Source organism: Pleurodeles waltl, chromosome 8 (genome assembly GCF_031143425.1).
Source record: "Pleurodeles waltl isolate 20211129_DDA chromosome 8, aPleWal1.hap1.20221129, whole genome shotgun sequence".
Classification (NCBI taxonomy): domain Eukaryota; kingdom Metazoa; phylum Chordata; class Amphibia; order Caudata; family Salamandridae; genus Pleurodeles; species Pleurodeles waltl.
In genome coordinates, this window is record NC_090447.1 from 1,528,103,551 (window position 1) to 1,528,126,290 (window position 22,740).

The window sequence follows — 22,740 nt, forward strand, 5'->3', positions numbered from 1 at the left end:
GCCCAGCTAGGGGAATGTCATGTGCCAGTGTTAGGAGGATCTTTCTGTACTCCTGAGGAATCACTAATCTCCTGGCAGCTCCAGGCTTAGGATCCCTATGCTCAGTGTACAAGAGGTTGTCCTCCCAGTAAACTCTGTGAGAGTCACTGACATCCCCATTAGCCTGTTTGACAGCTTGCTGTCTGAGACCCTCTAATGTGGGACAGGTTTGCTGTGCCACACTCAGCTCCTCCCTGGCAGGCCCCCCTTCACCCAAAAGCTCAGCAGTGTCTGCTTCCAGCTCCTCTGGTGTAGGTTCTGCACAGGGAGGGAATTCTTCTTCCTCAGAAGTTGAATCCACTGTAGAGGGAGGGATAGTAGGAAGTGGTTTGCTTCTACCAGCCCTAGCTTTAGGGAGCACTTGGTCCATTGTTCCAGGATCCAAGCTTCCAGGTCCTTTTTGCTTTTTGGCCTGAGCCCTTGTCAAAGCAAAAATATGCCCTGGGATGCCCAGCATTGCTGCATGGGCCTCCAACTCCACATCTGACCAAGCTGATGTCTCCAAATCATTCCCTAATACACAGTCTACAGGTAAATCTGAAGCTACCACAACTTTCTTTGGACCAGTAACCCCCCCCCCCCAGTTGAGATTAACAACAGCCATGGGGTGGCTAAGTGTGTTGTTGTGAGCATCGGTTACTTGGTACTGGTGACCAAGTAGGTGTTGTTCAGGGTGGACCAGTTTCTCTATGACCATAGTCACACTGGCACCAGTGTCCCTGTAGGCCTGAACCTCAACACCATTTATTAGGGGTAGCTGCTTGTACTTATCCATATTAAGGGGACAAGCAACTAAGGTGGCTAAATCAATAGCCCCCTCAGAGACCAACACAGCCTCTGTGGCCTCCCTAACAAGGCCAACCCCAACTAAGTTACCAATAGTGAGCCCAGCTACTCCCTTGGATTGGCTATTAGTAGGTTTGCTCCCACCACCACTGCTATTAGTAGGGACACTAGGGGTAGCAGTAGGGGTTGTAGTGGTAGGAGCATTGGTGCTTTTCTTTGGACAACTGGGATCTGTTGTCCAATGGCCTTTTATTTTACATAAATAGCACCATGGTTTCTTTTCCTTGTTCTGATTAAAAGAGGATTTGGGCCCACCACCCCCACCAGAGTGTTTTTGTGGGCCTGATGAAGACTCATTTTTAGATTTGTCCCCACCCTTGTCAGAAGACTTACCATCCTTCTTTTTGTTGCCATCTTTGTCACCCCCTGTATGAACTTTTCTGTTCACCCTTGTTCAGACCCATTTGTCTGCCTTCTTTCCCAATTCTTGGGGAGAGGTCAGATCAGAGTCCACCAAGTACTGGTGCAACAAATCAGACACACAATTATTAAGAATATGCTCTCTCAGGATCAAGTTATACAGGCTGTCATAATCAGTAACTTTACTGCCATGTAACCACCCCTCCAAGGCCTTCACTGAATGGTCAATGAAATCAACCCAGTCTTGTGAAGACTCCTTTTTGGTCTCTCTGAACTTTATCCTGTACTGTTCAGTGGTTAAGCCATAACCATCCAGGAGTGCATTCTTAAGAACTTGGAAATTATTAGCATCATTTTCTTTCACAGTAAGGAGCCTATCCCTACCTTTTCCACTAAATGATAGCCATAGGATAGCAGCCCACTGCCTTTGAGGGACATCCTGTACAACACAGGCCCTCTCAAGTGCAGCAAACCACTTGTTAATGTCATCCCCCTCCTTATAAGGGGGAACTATCTTATGCAGATTCCTGGAATCATGCTCTTTTGCAGGATGACTATGGGGAATACTGCTGCTGCCACCATGGGTATCTAAACCCAACTTCTGTCTTTCTTTCTCTAGTTCAAAAGACTGTCTATCCAAATCCAGCTGTTGCTTTTTAAGCTTCAGTCTGGTTTGTTCCACTCTCAACTTATTGAGTTCCCTCTCTAACATTCTGTCATCAGGGTTGGTGGGAGGGACATTCTTAGACACAGAAGAATGAACAGAAGGAGACCTGTCCCTTACAGAAGCCACCCTAACAGCTTGGCTAACAGAAACATCACTACCAGTATGGTGAGAATAAATGCTTTTGCTATGATGTGAGACAACACTATTTGTATGGTGAGGCTCTCCATCATGACCAACTATGCTAGACTGTCTAGTAATGGGCAGGCTAGGAAGTTTCTTTCCTGAATCTTTTCCTGGGGGAGTCCCTGGATCAGATTGGGAACCATTTGCTACTTTTTCAACAGATGTGGCCCCTATGGCCTTATCTTGTTCTCTAAGCATGTTAAGCAATAATTCCAAAGAAGGATTCTTCCCTACACTCAAACCTCTCTCTATGCAGAGACTCCTTGCTCCTTTCCAGCTAAGGTGATCATATGCAAGTTTGGACAGATCAACATTTTGGCCTGTGCCAGACATTTTTAGAGAGAGTTAAAGTGATAGAAAAAGAGAAAAAAGTTTTCAGAACTTTTTAGAAAGACAGAAAAAAACTTTTTAAACTTTTAAGAACTTTTTGAAAGTTTAGAAGTACTTTTCAGCACTTAGAAAAGAGTGAAAAGAGGAAATGCAAAACTTTTTGGCTATGTGTATATACACTGACCTTGTTTTGTATATTTTTCTCTTATGAAAAGTACAATGACAAGAGTGGTAAGTAGTCTCAAAGCACTTATCCCACCGCTGCACAACCAATGTAGGAGGCTGGACTGGCTTGTAGTGAGTACCAAGGGGTACTTGCACCTTGCACCAGGCCCAGTTATCCCTTATTAGTGTATAGGGTGTCTAGCAGCTTAGGCTGATAGATAATAGTAGCTTAGCAGAGCAGCTCAGGCTGAACTAGGAGACGTGTGAAGCTACTACAGTACCACCTAGTGTCATATGCACAATATCATAAGAAAACACAATACACAGTTATACTAAAAATAAAGGTACTTTATTTTTATGACAATATGCCAAAGTATCTTAGAGTGTACCCTCAGTGAGAGGATAGGAAATATACACAAGATATATATACACAATAGCAAAAATATGCAGTATAGTCTTAGAAAACAGTGCAAACAATGTATAGTTACAATAGGATGCAATGGGGAAACATAGGGATAGGGGCAACACAAACCATATACTCCAAAAGTGGAATGCGAACCACAAATGGACCCCAAACCTATGTGACCTTGTAGAGGGTCGCTGGGACTATTAGAATATAGTGAGAGTTAGAAAAATAACCCTCCCCAAGACCCTGAAAAGTGAGTGCAAAGTGCACTAAAGTTCCCCTAAGGACAAAGAAGTCGTGTTAGAGGAATAATGCAGGAAAGACACAAACCAACAATGCAACAACTGTGGATTTCCAATCTAGGGTACCTGTGGAACAAGGGGACCAAGTCCAAAAGTCACAAGCAAGTCGGAGATGGGCAGATGCCCAGGAAATGCCAGCTGCGGGTGCAAAGAAGCTTCTACTGGACAGAAGAAGCTGCGGTTTCTGCAGGAACGAAAAGGGCTAGAGACTTCCCCTTTGGTGGACGGATCCCTCTCGCCGTGGAGAGTCGTGCAGAAGTGTTTTCCCACCGAAAGAACGCCAACAAGCCTTGCTAGCTGCAAATCGTGCGGTTAGCGTTTTTGGACGCTGCTGTGGCCCTGGAGGGACCAGGAGGTCGCAAATTGGACCAGGAGAGAGAGGGGACGTCGAGCAAGACAAGGAGCCCTCTCAGCAGCAGGTAGCACCCGGAGAAGTGCCAGAAACAGGCACTACGAGGATGCGTGAAACGGTGCTCACCCGAAGTCGCACAAAGGAGTCCCACGTCGCCGGAGACCAACTTACAACGTCGTGCAATGCAGGTTAGAGTGCCGTGGACCCAGGCTTGGCTGTGCACAAAGGATTTCCGCCGGAAGTGCACAGGGGCCGGAGTAGCTGCAAAAGTCGCGGTTCCCAGCAATGCATCCCAGCGAGGTGAGGCAAGGACTTACCTCCACCAAACTTGGACTGAAGAGTCACTGGACTGTGGGGGTCACTTGGACAGAGTCGCTGGATTCGAGGGACCTCGCTCGTCGTGATGAGAGGAGACCCAAGGGACCGGTAATGCAGCTTTTTGGTGCCTGTGGTTGCAGGGGGAAGATTCCGTCGACCCACTGGAGATTTCTTCGGAGCTTCTGGTGCAGAGAGGAGGCAGACTACCCCCACAGCATGCACAAGCAGGAAAACAGTCGAGAAGGCGGCAGGATCAGCGTTACAGAGTTGCAGTAGTCGTCTTTGCTACTATGTTGCAGGTTTGCAGGTTTGCAGGCTTCCAGCGCGGTCAGCAGTCAATTCCTTATCAGAAGGTGAAGAGAGAGATGCAGAGGAACTCGGCTGAGCTCATGCATTCGTTATCTAAAGTTTCCCCAGAGACAGAGACCCTAAATAGCCAGAAAAGAGGGTTTGGCTACCTAGGAGAGAGGATAGGCTAGCAACACCTGAAGGAGCCTATCACAAGGAGTCTCTGACGTCACCTGGTGGCACTGGCCACTCAGAGCAGTCCAGTGTGCCAGCAGCACCTCTGTTTCCAAGATGGCAGAGGTCTGGAGTACACTGGAGGAGCTCTGGACACCTCCCAGGGGAGGTGCAGGTCAGGGGAGTGGTCACTCCCTTTTCCTTTGTCCAGTTTCGCGCCAGAGCAGGGCTAAGGGGTCCCCTGAACCGGTGTAGACTGGCTTATGCAGAATTGGGCACCTCTGTGCCCAACAAAGCATTTCCAGAGGCTGGGGGAGGCTACTCCTCCCCTGCCTTCACACCATTTTCCAAAGGGAGAGGGTGTCACACCCTCTCTCAGAGGAAGTTCTTTGTTCTGCCATCCTGGGCCAGGCCTGGCTGGACCCCAGGAGGGCAGATGCCTGTCTGAGGGGTTGGCAGCAGCAGCAGCTGCAGTGAAACCCCAGGAAGGGCAGTTGGGCAGTACCAGGGTCTGTGCTACAGACCACTGGGATCATGGGATTGTGCCAACTATGCCAGGATGGCATAGAGGGGGCAATTCCATGATCATAGACATGTTACATGGCCATATTCGGAGTTACCATTGTGAAGCTACATATAGGTAGTGACCTATATGTAGTGCACGCGTGTAATGGTGTCCCCGCACTCAAAAAGTTCAGGGAATTGGCTCTGAACAATGTGGGGGCACCTTGGCTAGTGCCAGGGTGCCCTCACACTAAGTAACTTTGCACCTAACCTTTACCAGGTAAAGGTTAGACATATAGGTGACTTATAAGTTACTTAAGTGCAGTGTAAAATGGCTGTGAAATAACGTGAACGTTATTTCACTCAGGCTGCAGTGGCAGGCCTGTGTAAGAATTGTCAGAGCTCCCTATGGGTGGCAAAAGAAATGCTGCAGCCCATAGGGATCTCCTGGAACCCCAATACCCTGGGTACCTCAGTACCATATACTAGGGAATTATAAGGGTGTTCCAGTAAGCCAATGTAAATTGGTAAAAATGGTCACTAGCCTGTTAGTGACAATTTGGAAAGAAATGAAAGAGCATAACCACTGAGGTTCTGATTAGCAGAGCCTCAGTGAGACAGTTAGTCACTACACAGGTAACACATTCAGGCACACTTATGAGCACTGGGGCCCTGGGTTACCAGGGTCCCAGTGACACATACAACTAAAACAACATATATACAGTGAAAAATGGGGGTAACATGCCAGGCAAGATGGTACTTTCCTACAGGTATGTGTAGGAAAGTACCATCTTGCCTGGCATGTTACCCCCATATTTCACTGTATATATATTGTTTTAGTTGTATGTGTCACTGGGACCCTGCCAGCCAGGGCCCCAGTGCTCATAAGTGTGCCTGAATGTGTTACCTGTGTTATGACTAACTGTCTCACTGAGGCTCTGCTAATCAGAACCTCAGTGGTTATGCTCTCTCATTTCTTTCAAATTGTCACTAACAGGCTAGTGACCAATTTACCAATTTATATCGGCTTACTGGAACACCCTTATAATTCCCTAGTATATGGTACTGAGGTACCCAGGGTATTGGGGTTCCAGGAGATCCCTATGGGCTGCAGCATTTCTTTTGCCACCCATAGGGAGCTCTGACAATTCTTACACAGGCCTGCCACTGCAGCCTGAGTGAAATAACGTCCACGTTATTTCACAGCCATTTTACACTGCACTTAAGTAACTTATAAGTCACCTATATGTCTAACCTTTACCTGGTAAAGGTTAGGTGCAAAGTTACTTAGTGGGAGGGCACCCTGGCACTAGCCAAGGTGCCCCCACATTGTTCAGGGCCAATTCCCCGGACTTTGTGTGTGCGGGGACACCATTACACGCGTGCACTACATATAGGTCACTACCTATATGTAGCTTCACAATGGTAACTCCGAATATGGCCATGTAACATGTCTATGATCATGGAATTGCCCCCTCTATGCCATCCTGGCATGGTTGGCACAATCCCATGATCCCAGTGGTCTGTAGCACAGACCCTGGTACTGCCAAACTGCCTTTCCCGGGGTTTCACTGCAGCTGCTAATGCTGCCAACCCCTCAGACAGGCTTCTGCCCTCCTGGGGTCCAGCCAGGCCTGGCCCAGGATGGCAGAACAAAGGACTTCCTCTGAGAGAGGGTGTTACACCCTCTCCCTTTGGAAAATGGTGTGAAGGCAGGGGAGGAGTAGCCTCCCCCAGCCTCTGGAAATGCTTTCCTGGGCACACATGGTGCCCATTTCTGCATAAGCCAGTCTACACTGGTTCAGGGACCCCTCAGCCTTGCTCTGGCGCGAAACTGGACAAAGGAAAGGGGAGTGACCACTCCCCTGACCTGCACCTCCCCTGGGAGGTGCCCAGAGCTCCTCCAGTGTGCTCCAGACCTCTGCCATCTTGGAAACAGAGGTGCTGTTGGCACACTGGACTGCTCTGAGTGGCCAGGGCCAGCAGGTGACATCAGAGACTCCTTCTGATAGGCTCCTTCAGGTGTTGCTAGCCTATCTTCTCTCCTAAGTAGCCAAACCCTCTTTTCTGGCTATTTAGGGTCTCTGCTTTGGGGACTTCCTTAGATAACGAATGCAAGAGCTCATCCGAGTTCCTCTGCATCTCTCTCTTCACCTTCTGCCAAGGAATCGACTGCTGACCGCGCTGGAAGCCTGCAAAACTGCAACAAAGTAGCGAAGACGACTACTGCAACTCTGTAACGCTGATCCTGCCGCCTTCTCGACTGCTTTCCTGGTGGTGCATGCTGTGGGGGTAGTCTGCCTCCTCTCTGCACTAGAAGCTCTGAAGAAATCTCCCGTGGGTCGACGGAATCGTCCCCCTGCAACCGCAGGCACCAAAGAACTGCATCACCGGTACCCTGGGTCTCCTCTCAGCATGACGAGCAAGGTCCCTTGAATCCAGCAACTCTGTCCAAGTGACTCCCACAGTCCAGTGACTCTTCAGTCCAAGTTTGGTGGAGGTAAGTCCTTGCCTCCCCACGCCAGACTGCATTGCTGGGAACCGCGACTTTTGCAGCTACTCCGGCCTCCGTGCACTTCCGGCGGAAATCCTTTGTGCACAGTCCAGCCTGGGTCCACGGCACTCTAACCTGCATTGCACGACCTCCTAAGTTGTCCTCCGGCGACTCCTTTGTGCGACTTCAGGTGAGCACCGTTTCACTCCACTTCGTAGTGCCTGTTCCGGCACTTCTGCGGGTGCTGCCTGCTTCTGAGAGGGCTCCTTGTCTTGCTCGACGTCCCCTCTGTCCCCAGACGCAATTGGCGACATCCTGGTCCCTCCTGGGCCACAGCAGCATCCAAAAACCCTAACCGCACGATTTGCAGCTAGCAAGGCTTTTTGGCGGTCTTTCTTCAGGAAAACACTTCTGCACGACTCTCCACGGCGTGGGGGATCCGTCCTCCAAACGGGAAGTTCCTAGCCCTTGTCGTTCCTGCAGAATCTTCAGCTTCTACTGTCCAGTAGCAGCTTCTTTGCACCCACAGCTGGCATTTCCTGGGCATCTGCCCATCTCCGACTTGCTTGTGACTTTTGGACTTGGTCCCCTTGTTCCACAGGTACCCTCGTTTGGAAATCCATTGTTGTTGCATTGCTGATTTGTGTCTTTCCTGCAGAATTCCCCTATCACGACTTCTATGTCCTTTGGGGAACTTTAGTGCACTTTGCACTCACTTTTCAGGGTCTTGGGGTGGGCTATTTTTCTAACCCTAACTGTTTTCTTACAGTCCCAGCGACCTTCTACAAGGTCACATAGGTTTGGGGTCCATTCGTGGTTCGCATTCCACTTTTGGAGTATATGGTTTGTGTTGCCCCTATCCCTATGTGTCCCCATTGCATCCTATTGTAACTATACATTGTTTGCACTGTTTTCTAATACTATTACTGCATATTTTGGTATTGTGTACATATATCTTGTGTATATTTGCTATCCTCATACTGAGGGTACTCACTGAGATACTTTTGGCATATTGTCATAAAAATAAAGTACCTTTATTTTTGGTATATCTGTGTATTATGTTTTCTTATGATATTGTGCATATGACACTAGTGGTACTGTAGGAGCTTCACTCGTCTCCTAGTTCAGCCTAAGCTGCTCTGCTAAGCTACCATTATCTATCAGCCTAAGCTGCTAGACACCCTATAAACTAATAAGGGATAACTGGGCCTGGTGCAAGGTGTAAGTACCCCTTGGTACTCACTACAAGCCAGTCCAGCCTCCTACAGTATGGAACGTACAGATTTCAGGAACGGCTCCTTAAAATCATATAAGAAGCAATCTGTGTGCTTGGACGGCATTGGCAGAGCTAACCGTTTAGCCGCTCTCTCCAGGAGATTATGAAACCACCCGATGTCATCTGGAGGGGAATCCACCTTCGGCTGAGAAGAAGCCGGAATAGCATAATCGTCCCACTCCAACTGAGTGTCAAGGAGCTCCCCTTCTTCTTGATCACCTTCAGAGACATCAGTGTCCTGCGGTATGGTATTATACGGCGTGGCCACATTTGCTAGTGGCAAAGAGGTTGGCCTCTGACGTGGAGTGGTAACCCTTGAAACGGGTGACAAAACGGGTTCCTGAGGTGGAAAACACTTACTGTAATCAGCCAGCATTGCTCTGAGATCAGATAACAAAGAGCTTGGTATGTATGATTCCTACTGGTATGGTTGATCCCCTACATAGTACTGCGGGTCATAGGTCTCGCCATGCTCATCATCATCCTCTTGATAATTGACATTTAATTGTGAGTGACTATGTGCTGTTCCAAATGGTCCCTCTTCGTCTGATTCTTCATCCTCCTCCAATAGGTGTACTGGCATGAGAGGGGTTACCTTACTAGGTAAAGTATGCTTTGGGGTAAGTTTCTCCTGGCTTTTGTGCTGTTTTTCTCTCGTCGACGGTGTCGCCAAAAGCGCAGATATGGCCTTCATCGACGGTGGAGTCGTCAATGACGAATGCATAGATATCTTAATCGTCAACAGCCTTACTGAAGAATCTACCGTTGACAAGGTCGTCAACCATGCCAACGGCAATGCGGACACCATTGTCACTGCCGTCGACGATGATGAAGTGTAGATCCTCGTCGACGATGACGTTGTCAGAACTGCCGTCAGCGCTGAAAAGGTGGAAGTCATCATCTAAAGTAAAAAGAGGGAGGTGTCTTCTGATTGATGGATGCTCAAGTTTGGTTCTTTTTTCTTAAAATGACTCTAACAGACTGTTAAATTAAGAGGCCTAAGGCCCTTGGGTTAGATCTATGTCAACACTACTTAGTTAAATGTACTGGGGGCTCCCATCTCGACGAAGGGGAATGATTCAAGCATGTGAATCTATGAAAGTTCCAATACTGGAGTAAAAAAGGAGTCTCTCTGGAGTGTGTTCTCAAAATGTGATTACGGGTAGGATAGCGAATGAGCGTATTGGTCGCACTGCCTGGCAGTCTCTTGTAAAGGGGTCTCAACAAGCACTGTGCTTCCTTTTTCACACTAAATTGTATGCGTATCCGTCCTCAGCTGTTTTTGGAAACCATAACTATTAACTCCAGCAAACAGTTGCTTCTCAAATAACCCCCCTCTATCTCACATTCATGTCAATAATGTACCACAAAGAAACTGGATTGAATGCATGGAATAAGCATGCAAAACTAACTAACCAACTAATGGACTGATCACTAACTTTGGACTCCTGGGTAATGTGCTACTCGCCGTAAAGCACTTGAACGCCTCATAAGGGGTAGTAAGCACTATATAAATGTAATTCAAACAATTGCAATTGCATTCAATAAACTTTTATATGTAAACCACTGCATTGCCTAAAATATTCACAATTAGGTAGACGAGAATATGTAATTTAGTTTTGAATGTACTGTCTACATGTTTAACTTTATAGCTAATGCATGTATCAATGTTTTCATCTGCCACTTGACTGCTGAATAGGCACACTACCATTAAAGTTAGGGGTATGGTAGGGTTCAGGGTTCACTGCCTGTCACATCACTTTCTGTGTCAGCACGCAATTTTACATTATAGTTTAGGGTTTATGCCAAGCTTCTCCAATGAGTAGCTTGTGAGCTACTGGTAGCTCTCCAGCTACCTACAAGAAGCTTTCCTGGTTGCAGCCAAGCCTACTAAATTATAACCTTTTGTATGGCTGAATGACTTTATGGATACCACAACTGATGTGTGCATTTTCAGAACTCATACGTTGGTATTTGGAGAAAAATTGTTGCATTTCCAAAATATGTTTAAATCTGATATTTGAGCGATAGGAGGCTTATTACTAATGTTATAACCTTGATGCCCAGGGCATACCCATGTAAAGGCATTTAAAATTCACAAAGCCTTTTTTACATTAGTGCTAGCAAACCACTTAATTCACTGAAGTGATCACTTCAGGTAATATTGGAAATCTTGCCCGATGTGGTCACTATTACAACATTCATTTAAGAAGCTTAGGTTGGTTTTCATTGAATAAAAGTAGATCTTATTGCAGAAAGGGTTGGAGACCCCCTGGTCAGTACTTATTAGTTGTGACAATTAGGATTTGTGCCCTGGTGGACACTCGACACTCATCCATTTTCAAGCAGTTGCATGGAGTTGTGCTCTGTCCATCACTCTATGAAGTCAATAATGCAATCATCTCACATTCTTGTTGATGAAGGAGTTAAAGCTGAAGAACATCTCCATGCCCTGCTGAATCTAACTACAAGTAGATGAGGCTAGATCCCCTTGAGCAGCCAAAGTGCGGATAACTACACTAGTGGCTTATCTAATCTCTGTCATCCACTCCACAGTACCAAGAAGCATATAAGGCACTTAAAAAAAAGTCAATGAAAATAAAACTGCTATCTGGCACTGACTGGGAAGCCCTACTCTGCACTTCAACATGTGTATCCTTTCACACATGCATAACATATTCCCTGATAACCTCTGATTTCGTTTTCAAGTGGAAACATCTAAATATATTAGATAATTAGGTGAAGAGATTATTCCAAGCACATCTTCTAAAATAAGCATTTGTTTATGCATATGTGCATCAATGCATATACAGGTCTGTCTGTGTGTGTACGCTTGTATCAGTGAGTAAGCACTGCTACACATTTGAGACTGTGTAAAAGACTTGATGATGAAATAGGTTTACACTTCGCACTCACTTGGGGAATGGTCATCACTCTGACTTCTATCAGAGTCCCCAACATCCACAGGGCACAGACCATCATTTCCTTTCACTTTCAACGAAAAGACAGTGGCTGCAATCACCGGACCTGTTAAAAAAAAGAAAAGAAAGAGAATGTGTAAGTGATCTGCATCTCCAATCACTATCTGGTACACTTAAGTAATTGTGGTGGGAATCTCTTTGGTGGACGCAATACAAGCGTCAAGGTTAAAGAGGTAGCAGCCACTGTGCTGATGTGCAGGGATGCCAGTGGGCCTGGGTTTTGGAAGATGGGGTGGGAGATGTGAAGTAGGGGGCTAGATTGGGAGGCATGAGTAGTGTGACAGCAGCAGAAGATAAGGAGAAGAGGTGGGGTATTTACTAGTGTCCTTAAGTGCGGGAGGTTTGCTGGGGCTCCTGCATGCAGATGAGTCGGTATATAATCGAAGCCATTCACTAGACAGAACTGGATACTGGAAAAGTCCTTTAAGAAAATGAGATATGGATGGCACCAAATGTCCTTATTTTAACCTAAACAAGACAGAGTTGCCGTCCATGGTGTTTGACAAGGTTAGAAAAGCTGCTTTTCCAGCTGAGTGCAAAAGAACTAAGCAGACAAAACCGGCTTGTGGTGCTAACCTTGCAAGCAAAATATTTGGGTTTCATGTTTATGGACTGCCACTTACATAATATCACAAGCTCAATGCATAGGTAGTGGGCTGTTATCTTCCCTTCAATCTAGCTCACCATGGCACTTCACATGTATCTAAAACTGCATAAATTTAACAAAAAATCAAGTCAAAATAAATTTAAATAGTCCTTAGACAAAAACTACGATGTGAATGGCAAAAATGAATCATCTATTTGAATTCCATCATGACAGAGGTGCTATGATGTAGCCCAATGTTATAATAAAGCCCTCCTAACAGTGGGCAAACTAACAAATCTGATTTGTTTTTAAAACTGCTTATATTGCTAATCCTAACTCTTAAATGTCACTGAATACCCCTTGCCTTAGTCACAGGAGCAATCCATAGGTAAAGGGTTCCCACCCTAACTCCAGACTAGCTTACCAGAGCACTCTACATCTTGTGTATCTAAAATTAAATTAACAATATGCAAGCCCAATGGCCACTAAAATACAGTAGGGAAATGCAAAATATTACTGCCAAACTTATGAGACCACAAAATAAGGTAAACAGTTAAGTAATTTACAGACTGAGCAAACTTTAAAAAATGCAATTACTGTGATGTTACCGAGTGACATCAAGACTTGGTGAATTTCATTCATCAGATTTGCATAAAGATCCTTCTGCCAGTTGTGTAAAAGCTCCCGCTCCTGTTTTGAGAAACCAGCAACTGCATCCTGGAGTGTAAGCAGCTCCTAGAAGAATTGTGAATATACACATTTATGTCATAATCACACTTAACAGTCAGGAAAGATATAGAACAAAGCGTGTTCCTGTAACAAAGGGTATTTAAAACTCCAGGTCTTGGGTCACACAAGTCCAGTACACCGCCCACAGTGCCAGATGAGACATGGTGGGTTTCTCCTCCACCCCATCTACACTTGGCTGGTATGACCAGAATAAAACTATAACCTCCAAATGAATATATTACTCATGCCAGCCCATTTGTTTACTCGAACATTCCACTTTAGCACACTACAATGAAACATGCCAAAAGAAAAATGGCGAGTAGTGTGAATTCATATGGAGTTATGCAAACTTAGTTTAAAAGCTAGTTGGAAACACAGCTTGGTTAAACTAGAGTCCCAGAGGTCTCCAAACCTTTTAATGCTGCGCCCCCCCAGTTGAAAAATAAAAATCACTGGGCCCCCCTCAGAATTTTTCACAACTATTTTATGAACATGGCAATGTTTAAATATGTCTAAACCTATTTAAACACTGCAGTTAAGTACTGTTACCTTTTTAAAACTGAAATAACATGCTTCTGCTTAAAACAAAGGCCTGTTATCTGTATAATATTTACTTTGGCCAGAGTCTGGGGCCCCCCCTGGGATCACTTCAGGCCCCCCTAGGGGGGCCCGCCCCCCAGTTTGAAGACCTCTGATACTAGACTGACAAATCTCAATCTTTCTAAAATGCCAAATTGACAAAATAACCCTGAGGAAAAAGAACCATCATTACAGTCAAATGAAGACAGCCAGCATAAAAATATGGAGCGGGATTAAAAGTGTACAGAAAAGAAAAAAACTTCTACTAATCATAAAAATGCATTTATTTATTTCAAAAATGGAATATGGTGATCTACTAAAACCAAAAACAGAAAGAAAAGTCACAATCATTTATGAATGATTTCTACTGTGATGCAAAGAAGAAGGAGGCACCTTGAGGGGGGAGGCGTTTAGTCTAATGTTAATCATGAAATGTATATTTTCAGTTTACTAAAATGGCCAGGGAACATTAGTGTGATAAAAGGCCTCTTTTTGACCTGGTTAGCCCCCACATTTTGCCTGTTATGTGATGTAGCCTAGAAGTTGTTAGTGCCCAGGGTCCCCGCTAGCCGGGTTCCCTGGGTCAGAGCTCTTTCCCTAAACTGCGGTGGACACAATTGGAGACACCTTTAATTGCCCCCATAAGTCCCAAATAAATGGTACTAAGGTACTTACGGCAGGCCCCTGAGGGCAGCAGCACTGACTGTGCCACCCTCCAGGGCCGTGCATTCAGGTGCACCCAGCACTGCCACTGCAGGCCGAGTGTCCTGATGCAAACCTAAAATGCAAACTCGACATGGCACACTGCCTGTGTGCCCTGTCCACAATACATGAATTGCACTATGGGTAAGACCCCATCTGACAGGCCTTCCAGCTCTAAGAAAGGGTGCACTATTCTGCATGTGAGGGCATAGCTGCATGAGCAATAGCCCCCCACTGTGTCCTTGCCAAACCTGGGAGACAGTGAATGAATAGAGCAGCCATTTTAATACTGGTCAATACGAGTTTCACAGCTACATGATGACCACTCTGAACCCTGGGTTGTTTGGTATCAAACAACTCAGAATGATAAATCCAAGCTGGTACCAGTATTGGATTTATTACCAAATGTACCCAGGGGTCACCTTAGAGGTGCCACCTGCAAAAGCTAACTACCCTGGCATGGTTGCTGGCCGGTCAAATCCAGCCAGCCACTGCCAGGCACAAATCTGTACCCCTGGGGTAAGGGCCTATGCCCTATGGGATGTAGAACAAAGCCCATCCTAGGTGGAGGTGCTAACACCTCCCCCCCCCCATCACGAATGTCCACTGCCCTGCTGGCGAGCTTCAAATGGCTTACCACCTTTGAAACTCGACCTCCAGAACTGCTGCTAGCAGCAGATGGCCACCCCAGTTGTAAACCCCCACGTTTGGCGGCAGCAATTGTGGGAAACTCAAACAAATGACAGGAGGAGTGGCCCTACCTGGCATGCACCACCCCTAAAGTGTTGCATGTGAGGTAGACTCTCCGTTTCATTTTCCTCCATTCTGGATGGAAGGAAAATAGCCAATCAGGTGTAGGGAAGAGACCTCTCCCCACTGTAAGTGGTCACTTAGTGGGGGTAGCCACCCTAAGGTAGATGACACATTGGTCGCTACCAGGTTCCCCCTAAAATGCTCACTAAATACCATATTTAGTGGGCATCCGTAGACAAAGAAATCAGACGGACAGCAGAAGACCAGCAACAAGAGGATCCAAAGACACAAGAACTATGGACACAAAGAAAAGGCGTCAAATCCTGCCTGCTGCACCCAGGACCCAACAATCGCTGCTAAGGAGCTGCTGGACAAAAGAACCCCAAAGAACCTCCAGGCTTTGTCAGAGAACACCCTCCCGAGTGGAAGTACCACTCTAAATCCACAAGAAACCAACAAGCCAGTGAGGTCCACTTCACTGACAGGACGCTAACTCTGAAACCGAACCAAACTTCACACCAATGACCACAAGGGCAAAGCCTGCCAGTGTGCCATGTTTGGTGGCACTGCATCCTCCAGCTGCTGAATTGTACCAATACCCTGGCTATTGGTCATCTGACTTCAGACACCGATACAAACAGCCCACATGGGACTGCAAAAGGACCAGGAGGAAGCCCTAGTCGAGGGACTTCAGAAACAACCCGGGCCTCCTGCCAGAGTGACCCCGTCGTCCTGCAAACGACCCTTGAACCGACCTATCTCCTGCTTCTGAGGGCATCCTTGCACACAACTCCTGGCTCACCCATTCACTCTGCACCCGGCTCGCCTGTACCGAAGAACCACCTGTCCCCAGAGGGCCCCCCACCCCTTGCGACCTCGACACTCCAAGGGGACCCATAGGAGTCACCTTTAAACTTTCATGTGCAGTGCTTTTCCAAGTGGTCCCCGGCAGTGGCACTGCACCAGCTCTAGAGACCTTTTCCCGCTGTTCCTGCCAGAACCGGGAGGCACCAGAACTTCTCTAGCTGGCACAGTGGGCCCACTGACGACCTCAACCAACCCGCAAAATAAGAACTTAGTCAACCTACTGTGTGATTTTATATGTATTTTTAAATGTTATCCTCCATTGATTCCCATGACGAGTAACTACGGCCATGAAGTCTATTTTTATTAAACATCAAAAATTCATATCTCGAAAATTACGTAACCAATATTGATGATCTTGGTCTTAAAATTCCTATAAAAATCTGAAGTATTTTTATAAATTGGTCTCGATTTATTCCTTTGAGTGTGAGACTAGCAAGATTGAAGCTGCAAGTACAACAAATGCTTTGCACTTCTCTAAAAGTGGCCTAACTGCTCGACTAAGCTACCATAAACGTTAGAGCATTAGATGGTCTAGTTTTTACCCTTGTAAACCAGCGGGTGGTTGCATGGACCCCCTGCGCAGTCTGCCTAGCTTTGCACACTACATAGAGGGACAGCCTCCTACAATTAATGGGTGATTTCTGGACTCTGACAATCTACTCCACTCTACAACACTCCCCACAACACCCACTACAGCACTCCACTCTGCTCTACACCACTTTACTCCATTACACTCTACACCACTAAACTCTACTCCACCCTTCCCTTCTATAATACTCCACTCCTTCCACGCCACTTACCAATATTTAGCTCCACTCCATGACATTCCACGCCACTCAACTGTACACCACTCTAAGCCACTCCACATCACTCAATAACACTCTACTTTATGATACTACATATGCCACTCCCCTTTACTCCACTAACATTTAGTCATGCTTGTGTACTACAAGGCTAAAGCATACCTGCAAAGCGAATAGCTTCTGCATACGCACAACCAATTGGCTTTTTCAATTCTTGTTTTTAGTAATTACCCTATTTGAAAACAGTAGCTAGTAGTATTTCAGATTTACCGTCACATCCGCACTGAGAATGCAAACAGTGTTAAGAGCTTACCAGAACTTGCAGGCATGCAGGAGATGCACTCAATGTGAACTGGGGCCATGTGTGACAGAATTTTGCTCTCAGCACAAAGTTAAACACTCCCACCACACTGTTTGCATGTCAGACAGGGAGGGAGGCAGTGGGGTAATAATAATTTGAGTTCCTGTGTAAGTCTGATGGCATGCTTTTCAGGAAAGAGGCAAGGACAAGCTTCTCTGTTATAAAAGAGAAGCACAAAGAAAGAAGTCTAAGGGCCTAATTCACAAAGGGATCCTGACTGCTAAATATTCAGCTTTTCATTCTCCTTCTTTTATATTCAAGAGCTACAAGACAGTGAAGGGGAGTTGTTACCCTATCTTTTTTTCTACTATAAGGCCCTCTTAAGGAGCTACTTGACCTCTTTCATGTACACTACTAAATCCAGGGTGGCACGGGGACTACTGGGAGGAGTAGTCGAGCAATCAAGATGGAGATTCAGCAGACCCTCTGAATGTCCAGCCCCTGACATTTACAGCCCTTCTATAAGTAGACACACTCTGTGTGAAAGTGACTTTGATCTGCTTTATTACCAGCTTTTAAGCCAGCTATGTTTTAGTCTGTAAACAATTTTATGTACTCCCAAATTCCAAACCATTGCATGGTATTCTGGAATCAGTGTCAAAGCATTGTGGCTGTTTGTGCATGAATATTTACTCTGGCAAGGTTAGGCACATTTAAATGTTCTGAATATTTTACAAAATGTGAATGATGCCTGTTTATTGTCACAGCTGTCAAGATTCAGAATGTGTACAAGTAACATTTCTATGTTTTCAGTGTGCCTAAAAGTGACATTTATACTGGTCATGTGTGACGCTCCCAGTGGCACTTTAGCATAAGAAGGTTAAACATAAAATATATAAAACAAATCCTGTTATCACTTGCACTGTAGTAATAAGACTGGATTACCTACTCATCAATATACAATTATTTGCAATTTCTAAAGTTGTCTTACATCAGGTCCCCACTCTATTGCTTCTACCTCCAATTATTTTTTAGTAACAGTAAAAAGTACTTACGTTTCATACAAGAATACATGATGGTATGATTTGCAACCCATAAAATAATGTATTTGCAAATCCTAAAACTAAATAAATCTGCACCAGTTACACTAAATATACACTCACACCATCTCAGCTTGGGTCTCCCTTTAATGTATGGCATATAAAATAATATTTAGTTACATGTAACAGTGTTTGCTAAACTGGCATTTCTAAATTCTGGAAATAGCAGGTGCTGTTATTACCCAAATTAATTACCCCCATGCTCCTCTCTTGCATTTCCCATCCGCTCTTCCCTCGCAGCCCAGAAGATTTATTTCCTTGATCTTCATTCACAGTTATCACATTATGCCTCATATGTACAGACCACCTAAAGAGCATTGCCTAGTTACCAGACTGATTTTGAAGTTTCAAGCAAAAGGCAATAGATGTTCTGATTTCTGAGTGAATTTATTTTACATAATTTTAAGCAATTTTTCTCTGGGAAGGTTTAAACTGTTTGAAATGCAAAGACATGCAAGCATTGTTACAAAGGCTGTAGGTCAGGGAGTGTTTTATAACTCTGTGGTGCACCCTTGGCCATATTTTGGTCTATGGCACATATTGAGTTTGTAGCCAAAAGTATAAAAGTTGAGTAGGGTTGAATGCAATTTTAGTACTGTTTACAGTAGGTGGTTTATCTGCCTTGTTGCTGTGACTCAACCAAGGTCTGATGGTGTCTACAAACTCTTCTTAACGTAGGTTTGTGGTGAGTATAGTGCATGTATCTATCTTGAATTTTCTTAAACCTACATTAACATAATTTCTTAATGCATTTCTGTGGTTTAGTACCCTTGTCACGAATGTTATGCCTTTTTTTCCCCTGGATATTTCCCCTCGCTCAGTTACATGTGTGTGTAGGAAAGTGCCTCTTTTCCACATGATCACCCTCACTTTCTGCCTGGTATGTGAGGCAATTTGACTAAAAGTACACAGGGTTCCTGCTAACCAGGTCCGCAGTGTCAGACCTCTTTCCCTAAAAAACTGTACAGTTGTTCCCCAATTGGCAATACTTTCTGGCCCCTCTGTAAGTCCCTAGTAAATGGCACCCCTGGTACCCAGGACATGGGCACCAAATAGGGTCCTCAAGGGCTGTAGCATGTCTTGTGCCACCCTCAGTGGCCCCTTTCCTAGCACATGTAGACAACCATTGCAGGCTGCATGTCTTCGTGCAGCTAAAAGTAAAAACATGACATGACACACAGCCTGTGTGCCACGTCCCCCAAAACTGCATGCAATATATGTAACTCACCCCTACAGCAGGCCTTACAGCCCTAGGCAGGGTGCATTATATTACGTGAGGACATATCTGCACAAACACATATGCCCCTGATATGCCTGTCGATTCCTAGACATAGTGAGTGAATCGGGAAGCCATTTTGAGTACATGTACTGGACACTGGTCGCTACGAGTTCCCCAGATATATGATGTCTTCACTGAAAAGAGGGATGCTTCGTATCAAAAATCTCATATTAATAAACCCTTAACTTTCCTAAGGTGAGAGTCGGTGCTCTCAGGAAATCAATCACAAAACCTGCTGTGGGAGAGGTGTTTAAACGCCCCACCCAAATGGATGACCAGTACATCTGCAGAGGCAAGGGCCTTCAAAGAGGTCCACTGCCCTTGGTATGCAGATCTGGCTCCACTCACAAGAGAAATACCGACCCCCCCTAGTCCAGGGCCCATTTGGCGCCAGGACAGATGGGAAATGTAGTATTCATTGAGGAGTATCCACCCCTCAGAGCAGTCCCACCCCTAAGGTATGCTGCCCGATGTGGACACAACTTTTAGCACTCTGCCATCATGGTGGTGGCAGATTTAGGAACTCTGGGTAAGGTTTATGCCCACTTCCCAAAGGAAGCGGTCATTTAGGGGATGTAGTGAGCCCAGGGGTAAGTAGCTCATTGGCTACTAACCTACACTCCCAGAAACACCCATAAATACAGCAGTTAGGGGAGCTCCTGGCACCAGGAAAGCAACAGATTCCTGCTGACCTAAGAAGGACACATAAGAGCCGAAAAAGAAAAGGAAGAAGCACCTGACCTGCCGGCCAGGTGCTGCTCTTCCCAAATTGCACCAATCATCTTTTCCTGCAGCCGTTGTGCTTCCAAAGCCTGGTAGGACTGTCTGCCTTCAACAAAGACCAAGGAACTCCTGTGGAGCAGCAGAGCTGTTTCCCTGCATCTTGCAAGCACCCCAAGACAAACTGCGAGGACTATAGCCTGCCTAAAGCCCGACACCTGAAATTACCACTGCATCTGTGCTTCACAGTTGGAGTTGAAGTAGACCAACGGTGCCAGTGTGGTTCCCCAGCCCTACAGAGACGAAATCCATCTTTCAAACCGTATCGTATTCCTCCTTTAGAACCCATTCCCCAATCACTTACCCATCACAACTAATCCGCTTGATGGCGGCGTTCACCTATTCGGAACGCTGTCTTGCGAGTACGCTGACACGCGAACCCGATCCCGGAAGTTAAATAGACTTCCGGGAATATCATCAGAGCTGCAAACTCAACAAAGAAAACGGACAAAGGTCCGTTACTATGGAAATGGGACCGAAGGTTCCCAAAAGTGTTAAAGACACCACGCAATTAGTCCAGCTTAAATATTACACATATCCAAATACAGCATGAGAAGCTCCAAAACTAAAATAAACAAATTAAGATTGCAACTCCAAGCATCAAACTTAATCATATGAAATACCAAGCAAAATCAATCCTTTCTGAATAACCCACTTTTTTCTGAAAGGAAAAATCATATTTAACAAAAACCAAACACATCGATCCATTTCACAACCACCATTGTTCAGAAAAGAAGCCACCTGCTTCACTACAAGGCATACTTATTCGGAACCTCCGTCCAAGTCAAGAATCAATTCGCTTCTCTATCCACATTCACTTTATGCTTTTGGGATAGCATTCTATCCCTATTCCTTACCACACATTATTCAATGAAGAAAGCCAGTCCTAGAAAACCAACTGGTTGGTAAAGAGAAGGCAGAAATATAAATTGTTAGTGTCACTCCCATTACAGTATTCACCTTTCACATCCCCCAACCAAATTTGGAGATTTTCAACAATTCCAGTTTGAGAATTTTGGTTAATAACACCCATTGTAATAAATACCACCCTCCATGAAATAATGCCATATAATTACAATAAAAAAACATTAACATTGCAAAAGTACAGTATGAAATACATTTACCAGGATAAGATATATCATCATACACATAATTCAATACTCTTTCAACCCCCCAAAAAGAACTCCAATTCCCTATCAGAATTTAGGATAAATTCTACGGCCCTCAATCTCATTATCTATAATGCCTCTCTCCTATGTAAGGATAGTTCCCTATTACCACCTCTCGGATCCCGAGGGACATGTTCTAATCCAAAAAATTCAAAGCTTTTATGAGCTGGTTGTGAGTTACAAGTTGTGATATGAGCCACTATTGGATATCTTACATCATTGTTTTTAAGCACCTGAATATGCTCCCCAATTCTAACCTTCAGTGGGCGTATTGTGCTCCCCACATAGATTCGAGTGCATTCACATCGTATTATGTATATAACATAAGTAGTATTGCAGTTGATCATTGAACAGATTCCAAAAACTCTCCCACCCATAGAAAGTTCCTTAATATTATGCCATGCCCAGCGACATACACCACAGTAACCACATTTGAAAAAACCCATAGTACGTGTGGATAACCAAGTCCTACTAGGAGACAAAGTAGTAAAACTAGGGCTCAAAATACTCTTCAGTGTCCTACCTTTCCGATATGATGTAAGCACTCTCTTTGGAATTAAGTCTTTCATTGAGTCATCTTGTGATAATATATTCCAATGTTTGGTCATGAATCTTATTAAAATCAGAGAGGCATCATTGAAATCCGTAATAAGTCTAACCTTATTAGATTTGTTATCCATATTATTTAAATCTTTGGTTCTCAGAGTATCACTCCTGTCCAATCATTTGGCCCTAAATTGTGCCCTTTTAACCACCTTGTTCGAGTAACCTCGCACTCTAAACCTTCTGCCCATGTCATCCACTTGATTTAAAAATTCATCATCTAAACTGCAATTGCGTCGTGCTCTCACCAGTTCACCAAAGGGAATTGAAGTTACTTGATGTCTAGGGTGTGCACTTTCGGCATGCAAAATAGAATTACAAGCTGTAGTTTTGCGAAAAAGTCTACTTTGAATTTTATCCTCCACAATGAAAACCTCTACATCTAGAAATTCAATGTTCACCGAACTGAATTGAAATGTAAATCTCACATTCATACTATTTGAATTATAAAAGGTACAGAATTCCACCAACTTTTGTTCACCACCCGTCCAGATCAGAAAACAATCATCTATAAACCGACCCCAAAACAGTATATAGGTTGGCCATTGAGTGGATTCCAGACCCCACACCCACAGACTTGCTGATCTTTTGTTCAGAAAAAAACAAATAGCTTCCAGTCCTAACTCGTGTTCAATACAAGTATACAAGGATACTACATCCAATGTGACCAATAACATATTCTTCTCCCACTCCTCATCACTCAAAATACTAAGAATATGTGTGGTGTCCTTTATAAAAGACGGAAGATTGTGAACCATAGGTTGTAAAAAACAATCCACAAATTCAGAAAGTCTCTCCGTAGGG

The 22,740-nt window shown here is 45.0% G+C and overlaps 1 protein-coding gene across 2 annotated transcripts in view; it reads right to left on the reverse strand.

The window, feature by feature from the left end:
- LOC138248921 (oocyte zinc finger protein XlCOF6-like) overlaps positions 1-22,740 on the reverse strand; it is a 227,938-nt gene that overhangs the window by 187,916 nt on the left and 17,282 nt on the right. For both annotated transcript variants that reach the window (XM_069202932.1, XM_069202934.1), the window contains exons 2-3: positions 12,880-13,006; positions 11,621-11,731 (exon numbers count right to left, since the gene is read on the reverse strand). In XM_069202932.1, the coding sequence (XP_069059033.1) occupies positions 11,621-11,731; positions 12,880-13,006 (238 nt within the window). The remainder of the gene's footprint in view (positions 1-11,620; positions 11,732-12,879; positions 13,007-22,740) is intronic.